At 36.8% G+C, this 9,736-nt stretch overlaps 1 protein-coding gene and 1 long non-coding RNA gene across 3 annotated transcripts; one reads left to right on the top strand and one right to left on the bottom strand.

The window, feature by feature from the left end:
* The first annotated feature begins 2,300 nt into the window (after window positions 1–2,300).
* Window positions 2,301–6,880, top strand: LOC144575754 (transcription factor GAMYB-like). 2 transcript variants are annotated; one of them, XM_078325998.1, is made up of 5 exons: window positions 2,301–2,568; window positions 3,884–3,979; window positions 4,582–4,889; window positions 5,199–6,123; window positions 6,413–6,880. In XM_078325998.1, exons 2-5 carry the CDS (start codon window positions 3,895–3,897, stop codon window positions 6,718–6,720), a joined length of 1,626 nt encoding a protein of 541 aa, XP_078182124.1. In that variant the 5' UTR covers window positions 2,301–2,568; window positions 3,884–3,894; the 3' UTR covers window positions 6,721–6,880. The 2 variants fall into 2 exon arrangements, with proteins under 2 accessions (XP_078182124.1, XP_078182116.1); XM_078325990.1 differs by having other exon boundaries at window positions 3,884–3,982.
* LOC144575771 (uncharacterized) lies at window positions 2,471–3,985 on the bottom strand. The gene is made up of 2 exons (XR_013518525.1): window positions 3,876–3,985; window positions 2,471–3,282 (listed from the first exon to the last, which is right to left on the bottom strand). It is a non-coding gene; the product is annotated as an uncharacterized LOC144575771 (long non-coding RNA).
* Window positions 6,881–9,736: the final 2,856 nt, after the last annotated feature.

The following is a 9,736-nucleotide window of genomic DNA, read 5'->3' as shown; positions in this document are numbered from 1 at the left end:
TGGTGCACCAATTATGTTTATGTAACATAATTGTGAATATATAAGTATGTTGTATCAATAAATAAAAGAGATCATGTAATACTTAAAAATGTAACTTAATGCTCTGGGGTACTGCATATTTACTCTATTTAGATGTTGTTATACATACCTAACAGTTGGATAACAACATAGACTCTCAAATTAAAATATGCTGGTCACGGCCTATTTCCTTGTATGAATTTTAACAGAGATAAGAGATTATGTTATCTTAGTTTATAGCCGGTATCCCATTTTGTGCGAGTGGGAGATGTTGGATTTATTAAATGGTACGCCCGTTATGGGAAACCCAAATCTAAGATCCGACCCATTATGAATAGATGCCAAACCTTTATGAAGAGGTGCAGATCCTTTTATGAATAGGTGGATTGGTTTTATGTAAACCATCCATATCTGCCCCTCTCTCTATCAATCAGATAAAAAACGAAATAATAACTGAAAGAGAAAAAAGTGACAGAGCACGAAGATACTCTGTTAATAGCGAAGGTCTTAGGTCGTGGAAAACGCAGGTCTTCCGGCTTCGGCTTGTGATTCCTTGCAGAACCAGTGATACTGCTACACTTGCAAGATCCGCTTCCGCACGAAGATTAATAGAGTAATTTGTAAGTTCTATCCGTTAATTAACAGACAACTTAATTGTTACTTTTTATATTTTTATTATTGATCGCACACTTCTCAATTGGATAAAACACATGTAATTAGTTACATTAGCACATTAACAAATAAAAAAAACCTCATTATTTGATTTTTTTTTTTTTACAGAGATAGTAAAAAATAAAAAAATCAGAATAAACAGAGGTACTTCGGTAGTCTGCAATTAACAAATGAAAATGCATAAACGTCTAATTAACAAAAGAAATTGTCAAATTGCGGTGATGAAATAGAATGAGCCATTTATCTTTTATTTTTAGGGGGTGACAATTCTGTTTGGTTTGCGTGACGTCATCAGATGTTGATTCGTGGATCAACAATTAAACACGCGGAACTAGCACATAAAAAATATACAATTAATAAAGGAACAGTACCTTTAAAAACAAATGAAGAAGTGTGCCCTCCACAAATTTGTTGTTTAAAAAATGGTGATTAAAAATTTCATGTTTTACTGGCGTTTAAATCGTCAAGCGGGTTGGAAAGGTGGTCTTCATGCATAAAATGCATTAAATATGATTTGATTTGAATTAATGCACTAGAGTCTAGACTAGAGCACGGAGGTACAATTTCTAGTTTTCTACACATCCCGATGCAGCGTTCTTTCCGTGCTATGTCCAGTACGGATAAATCACATCACCTCTCCATTTTACCCGTCCCATAGTTTCAACTTTCAACTTGTTTTTTTTTTTTTTTTTTTCCCTATCTTCTTTGGTAAGATGCGACGAGATGGCAACCTCAGACTATCAGAGGAAAAAAAAAAATCGGTTGTACCTTCAAAATAAAATCGGTTGTGTCTGAAGCATGGTACTGATGATCAGAAGGTGTGGGTCCCGCCCAGAAATGGAATCTATTCCTCTCCGGTTCGTACAACATGCAGACTGAGAATCCAAGATTGAAGCTTCTAATCGAAAAATCAGGTAAGAACGACACAAGTCCCTCAAGGGATGATCCTCTAGCAGCAGACGCATTTCTACCGCTGGATTTACATCATAGATGACGGGTAAGCAGAGAAGCGACAAGGCAAACGTCCATTTTTTATGAAAATGGAGAGGACATTTACCCACCAGAAACATTTCACGTTTTCACGGACTAGGACTGATCCGGTGGTCCCCGTTTCTCAAGTTCTCGACCCCGTATTCTCTCATGGCCCCAGAATAAATCCCAACCACTGATATACCTTAAGATCCGTGCTGGATCGAATTCCGATGCAGATATGGTGCATCCACTAGTAGTCGAGGACGATGGAGACCGGTGTCAGGCATATATTGTACGGGAAAACCATGTTCAAGGAATATTCCGGACGGACCACATATGAACTTCACTGCACTTGGGGCACGACTGATGAGAAGAACTTTTCAGGAAGCCCCCAACCTTCAGTGGGGTACTACGATGTTGCTTCAGTAGACCAGTTCCATAGATTTTTATCGTTAAAAAGTCAAATCGAGTCAGTTGATTCGATAGGACCATACTGATGTTAAGACCCGTTTCACTTTAATGAAGTGTAATAGGACCAAAAAAATTCATTGAATGTTGGTCTATGGTTTATGGAGTACTCCGTTAGCGGTAGTTTTCCGGTCCAAGTCTCAGTCAGGATCAACTCTCCAAAATTACGGTAAATAGAAGAGGGAAAAATAGAAAGAGAAAGAGGGAAAAAGGGTAACTACTCCGGTAATTGGAGTATAGGGGCGAAGATACTTTTTACTCTCCTTTCTTAATATTCTCTACACAGTAAAACACACGCTCACACTACTCTCTCTCTCTCTTCGTTCCTTCTCTCCCAAATTTCCTTCTCTCACATCGCTACTTCCTCCCCATACCTTAGGGTTTCCAAATTCAGTTGCATTTAATACTCCTCGACTTGATCCAAGCTGCTTAACTCAGGTTTGATCTCGTCTTTCTCCTTCGATTTTTTCGATCCGTATCTGTTTAATTCTGGATCACCGAATATTATGTATTTTTTGCTTGTTGTGTAAGCCTATTCTTCCTTCGAAATTTAGATAGGCCGAATTTGTGTAATTTGATCGAGTGTGACAATTTAAACGGCTCTCGTATGGGAGTTAATTCTTGGATATTCTTGCTAAATTTGTTCAGAAAAGTAAGTTTTTGCTTTATGTGGAGTTTTCCAAGTATGTTATTTCATTTATGGCAGAGCACCTTTTCCATTAGCCTGAATCTCTTTAAATACATATCAAATTGAGCCTTGTCAATACACATTTACCAGTTCTAGTTTCTTGATCCGCATTTTGCTCTTGAATTTTCTTCTTGGGTATGTTTGGGATGGTGGATTGGACTATGGAGGTTTCTCTGATAAAAAAGAAAGAAGAAGAATAAACTAGTGTACTCTTGATCAGTTCAGAATTAGAATTAAACAATTGAGCGTGAGAGTGACATTGAAATTTACGGTTGATCTGAGAGAATTAATTATACTGTCACTTTCAAATCTTAATAAATTTGGTGATCTTCTTTTTGTGAAAAGTAGCTGCTCCTTATTCGAAATCATGGTTTTCTTCTATCTATTTTGAAAACTTTATATTTTTCCATTCTGATTAGCATATATGCTTGGCTGGTTCACAGGCTGTATGTGATATCTATGTTCTTCAAAGAAGTATATTTTAATTAACCTCCTCTGAATTTGTGCCTGCCCTGTACAAATACGATTCCTTTGTTTCATGTGATAGATAATAGTTTTCTTAATTGACGGCACTACAGATTAAAATTACTGTTTTTCAGTAATCTTTTTAATTTTATTTTTTTTCTTTCTTTTTGTATATATATGTTTCCTCAATTGTATGTTATTTTAACTTTTTATCCCATCCTAAAAGTTCAATATATCTTTTACATGTCCATTTTCAAAGAAAAGGTAGTGGGTTATTATAACATCGATACTATCAGTCAAGGCATCTTTCTCTAGTGATAAAATTAGGCTGGTAAAAAAGTTGTAGTAGTGGGTACAGACATTGGAATAAATTCGGGACCTATTTTCGTCAGCTATAATTTTTTTAACGCAAATTGGTTCAAAAGAATGACACAAGAATATTGCCTAGGTATAAATAAAATTGAGGTCAGTGAAACTAGGAAATAATTGTTTCTGAGTAGGCTTTATTCACTATAGTGGTTTAATAAGATTGAGGCTGTACTTCATTCTGGCTTGTATTTTATTTCTGTGAAAGACTAAAGTAGAGTATCACTGAATCAGGTTAGAAAAGAATGAACATGAACTGTACGAAGAGTGAAGGCGACTTAGGCATACTGCTTCCTGATAGTGCTGTTAATTCACCGTCCTTTGATGAAGGTAGTAAGTTTCCTTATTCTAATTGTTATTGCCTGAGAAAATGGCCAAAAAGTTTACGGATCATGGTCATGCACAATTTTGTGTGTACCAGCATAGTTCATGATAAAGTTTTGATTCAGATGTTACCTTTCCCGACTTGTTTTTTAAGAAGCCAGTGCTATAATGATGACCCAACGCTACTTACCTGTATCAATAGCAAGAATTGATTCTGAGTTTTGGTATTGGGTACGGTACCAGTACAAATTAAAATGCAGAGTACATTTTCCCATGACTGGGTGTGGTACCAGTACTAATCAAACTTGTGTAAAACCCTAAAATTTCTCTAGCCTAGTAAGCTCAGAAGTACTAAATAACCCATTAAAATTGAAAATCTAGGAGTTATCTTTTAAATTTAGACCAGTGTTTAAGTAAGAAGTAAAATAAAAAAAAGGATAAAAAGTAGCGTTGATGATTTTATTATACGGTAAGAAGAGATACAGCAAGCTTGAAATAACATTCGTGATTCTGATTCTGCTGTTGCTGCTGATGATATTGATATGTCATTACCTCAGCTAGTTATATTGTATTATTATTTAGGTCATTATAGTATTAATTCCAAGCAGGTAGCAGTGGGGGCTCTGTAGTGGGTTGCGGCTCAGGATCTGGATCGGGACTGGGGCTGAAGAAGGGGCCATGGACGTCAGCAGAGGATGCAATACTAGTGGAGTATGTAAAGAATCACGGAGAAGGCAACTGGAATGCAGTACAGAAGAACACTGGGCTGGCCCGGTGTGGCAAGAGTTGCCGCCTCCGGTGGGCTAACCATCTACGCCCCAACCTCAAAAAAGGTGCCTTCTCTGCTGAAGAAGAGAAACTCATCATCGAGCTCCATGCCAAGCTCGGCAATAAGTGGGCCCGCATGGCCGCCTATGTAAATACTCACCTGCCCTTTTATTTCTGCTTTTTATTTTTCAAATTTTTAAAAAGAGCATAATGAGAAACAGTATCATTAACCAATACTCGAACTTTTACTTGGAGTTCGGAATTATCTCTTTCAAGTCTCAGATAAACCAACTTTGAACTATGTTGTGATGTAATGAAATTTCAGACACCCAAATTTAAATGAAGAATTGTTTAGAGAATATGAACATCTTGTTTTTTCCTTTTACCTTCTTCCTTTCAGAATGTACTCTTATATTCCATTAGAAAAAAAATTTACCATGTAATATCTTCTTGTCAGCTTCCAGGGCGTACGGATAATGAAATAAAAAACTACTGGAACACACGCCTAAAGAGGTGCCAGCGTGCGGGTTTACCGGTATATCCTTCTAACATTTGCTACCAACTATCCGCTGAAGACCAACACTCTCTCAGTGAATATTCAACAAGTAAGAAAAGATCTCGTGATTTGTTAGAGGAAAGCGGGTTTTTCATACCAGACCTGACACCTGAACCCTACCTTTCGACTCAAGAGACCTTACCTTATGCAGCTAGTCTCCAAGATTATCCCACAGGGAGTATAGTTAGCTCAGGATATGGATACTGCAACTACATGTACTGTACCAGTCCGAGCCAGGTAAGGCGACTCAGCTTGTCAGAGAGTCCACTTTCAGCCTTGAGTGAACCCCTGACAGATGGACCCGCCTCTCTTGAGTTAACAAACAGCCCGGAAAACTTCCATAAGGTTCTAGACTTTGGCTCTAACAATAGGAATCATTCCTATGATACAGGCTGCCATGCCCTTTTAAATGGCAACAATTTCTCTGCTTCTGGGCCCATTACCATGGGGTCTATGAAGTTTGAGCTCCCTTCACTCCAAGATACTGAAACTGACCCAATAGCGTGGCTAGATCGGCCCGTGGTGGGGTCCTCCTCGGCGCCACCTCATGACTCGTTGTACCATTCTCCTGCCATGACTGGTACCACAGCGTGCTCTCTCCAGTCAGAGTGTAATTCATCCCTGCGAAATAGTGGCCTCTTGGATGCACTGGTGCACGAGGCACAGGTGCGTAGCAGCGGAAGCAGAAGTGGATCGGGCTTGAAGAGTTCAGGTTCTTCTTGGGATCTGTGCTTAGAAAACGTTGACAAGTCCAATGAGTATGACTCGACAGCTGATGCTGATGATGGGTTGATAGATGATTTATTGGCCTCTAATGAGCCAGAAGGTAAGCATACATATGTTGCAATGGTATCCTTTTAATTTATACAGAATTGAGGCATCTGTATATGGATAGGTGTATGGCATTCTGTGTAATTTTATTTAGATGGCAGTGAATTTTTCAAACCTTCCATGATATTAGAGTTATCTTAAACATTCAGTGAAGAATCATTAAAAAAAAATTACTGTAAATCAATCCAACTTTTCGCAAATTGCAACTGTTGCAGCACTATTCTGCAAAGGTCACTTAAAATACCCTCAGATACAAAAGAGTAATGACTTTACAATAACTGCAGGTCTGGATGCTATGCTTATCAGAGCCCCGAGTCCAGTTCAAGAAGAAACCTCACCCAATCGTGAAACCCCAACCCTAAGGCCAGACATCTTACTGGGTTTGGATTGGTTCAAAGAGAAACCAGCAATTGGCAAGAATCACTCAGTTGTCACTGAGGCAATCTCCATGTTTTTGGGTGAAAATATTTGCTCCCAATCAAAGTCTGTTAACCCGTCAGGCTCGAACTATGCTTTAGGCAATGCCCTCGGTCTTCACTCTTTCTCATGGAGTAACATGCCTGGCACATGTCAGACATCTGATTTTCCTTGAGAGATTTTAGGGCACAATTGATTGGAGATTTATTTCTTGAATCTTATAATTGGCTTTTGATTTGTATTAGTTGAACTATGTGTTGAACTTGTTATTTTTTCAAGTCAATTGTTATGAAATAATAATGATAATGGTAATAATAATGATTTTGTATGCTTGACAGTGTGAAAGATGCCACCAAAATTGCACAATTTTTTATTTTGTTGTGGAGTGTGGTAGCTATTGTGCCTTTGTGCTTCTGGTTTAATTCCATTTTTCCACAGGTTTGTGGTGGCACTAAAATCAATTTTGCTGAATATCCGGTCATTATAGGTGAAACTTTTCAGTTCAGCAAACGCCTAAAACAGTATTAAACTTCAAATTTAAGTGTTTCTCGACTAATTTCAGCATCAGAGGATAGCAACTGCGCTGTGGTTTTCATTCCTCTACTTCAAAGTCTTGCTGAATTTGACCCAGGCACGGGTCTTATCCTCTCAAAAGCTGCTGTCCCATTTGTTCTTTTGTGGTGGGATCAGGCTGAAACAGGCGTAAATTGGAAATTTAATCCAAGGAACGTTTCCACGGTTCTACCGACTACATGTAGTAGCTCTCTTTCTGTTTTCCTTTTGGGCTCTTTAATTGGAATTGCTTTCCCCTTAAATTATAGACAAATTGCATGTGACCATGTTTATTAATGGCGAAATCAAGCTCACTCGACCTATTTTCTCATAAAGACTGAGAATTGACCAACGTTGACCTGAATTAATTACTAAAATGAAACAAGGATTTAACTTGCTTAGCTTGTGGGAATTCAATTGCCTACTCAAGCAAGGTAAACACGTACAATTAATTATAAGAGAACGCATGCATCTTGATATAAAGATATAGTATTCCTTTATAAGTAACTCCAGAGTCCTGAAGCCCATAACTTCTGAGAGCTTATCTTTCGTTACATCAGCAATTATTTGTTCCTATTGGACTTAATGAGCGTATCCAAATTATTTTGACCACTTGCATTTTTTATCCATAGCATGGCCATTGCTCTATCGATATGCTAACAGCCAACTACTGTGACCACGAGTCATATATGGATAATTTTTTATTTGTAGAAATTAATATAAAATAATAGGATAGTGTATTAGAATGAGTACATGCGAATTTAGATGTGTAGACATACTATAAAAAAAAATCGATTTCATTCTTTAAAGCCGATACTTTTTTTTTGAATTCATTAAATACATCACACATCACGGACGTTGTGTGAATTTTGCCACAGAGGATCCCAACAATCCATTAAATATATCATCTCCTCTCCCAGAATCCAAACTATGGATTCAGAATTTTTCTTCCGGATTCATTAAGAGTTAAGACCAAATTTTTCGTGTATTGCTTTACGTCTATACATCTAAATTTGGGGCTATCATTCTTATATTCTATATTTCTTTTACGTTAATTTCTATAAATAATAATATCTCCATATATGTATTTCTGAATCAACCTTTTCGCCCTCGGAAAGTGCATCGACATGAGTCTTCTGGTCTCATCCTGACCCAACTTAGCTGTCTATTAAATTCGAACGAGCGTACAATAATGTGAGCATAATCAGACCTTATCCAATCTAGTTCAGGTTTATTTACTGAAACATATGAAGACCACTGGTGCGCGTGCAATTTTTCTTTGGAAATTACTCCGGAGTTCTTATTGTTTATTTGATTCATATTCGATTAATCGGTTCTAGTACGAATTTATGTATCACACTCTCTAGATTTAATAACGGAAAACTAATTATGTATTCAAAATTATTGTATTTTTGGCCTATATATCTATTCGTTTTTATCCATCTCGCAGAATTTGCCAGGAACCGTAAATGTTTGCATTTTATTTCCCGGCATGTAAAATTACGGATCATCTGTTGCATAATTTTTCTAACAAGTCATCTTTATTTCTAAAATTACAAAATATAATTATTTTTATCGCATCAACAATTTTAATAATTATTGTTCCTTTTTCATATCATCCGTATTCTTGCAATTTCAATTATGTTAAAGTAATTTAAATTTTCAATTTTTACCCTACAATAGGGAGTGGCAAGTGGCAACCAGCTGGACACCAGCTAGCAACAATAAGGGCCTGTTCGGTGCGCCTAAGGAAATGGGAATAGGAATGGGTTGCAAAAAAATTTGAACTGATTTTTACTGTTCACGTGGGAAAAAAAAAATTCAGTCTGAGTGAATTTTCTTTTTCCCACGTAAACAGTAACATTTGGGTTTACGCCGAACAGGCCCTAAGTCAATACCCGAGTGAACCGAGTGAGCTGAGATTTAAGGGGTTGAGCTAAAATCTTAGTTCATAATCAGACTGAAGCAATAGGGAGCTGGACCGAGATAGTAAAGCATCAGATATTCAAAAAAAGAAAAGAAAAAGATAATAAAGCATCATATATTCATTTCTAAGTACAGTTAATAAAATGAAACAAGTCAATCAAACGACAATTAGTGAATGACAAAAATATATTAATATTGAATAAAAAAACAACAAATTGTAAACTCCAACCTTTCACCCAATGAATTAGATCAAATCGTAAAATCTATCTAACGAGTAAGTTAGGCCCTACTCAAACGTGTTTAATCTGGTTTGAGCTAGTAATGAACTGGCTCGTTAACAACTCAGATCAGAGGAGAATCCATATGTAATGAATGGAGGTCAATTGACCCCATTAATTTTTAATTTTTTTTTGTATTTATACTCTATTTTAATACAATTTAAACTAAAATATTATGAATAGTGTGAAATTGACTTCATTCATAGTAGAAAATTTTTATATACTTAATTTCTATTCACATTTGATTTTCATAGTTTGAAAGTCTAGCTCCGCCCTGACTCAAACCAGTAATAAATTGGCTCATTAACAACTTTTAGTGACTGTGACCCACGAGCTACAAACATTTTGCCAAGCCTACTCTACCATCGTCAATTGCAAACTGATGTAATGCGTTTAGAAAATTTGCTAATTTAACAAGATTGATAAATTGAAATT

Source organism: Carex rostrata, chromosome 2 (genome assembly GCF_964058835.1).
Source record: "Carex rostrata chromosome 2, lpCarRost1.2, whole genome shotgun sequence".
NCBI lineage: Eukaryota > Viridiplantae > Streptophyta > Magnoliopsida > Poales > Cyperaceae > Carex > Carex rostrata.
Note: the sequence above shows the minus strand (reverse complement) of the source record. Positions and strands in the feature narration are given on the sequence as shown.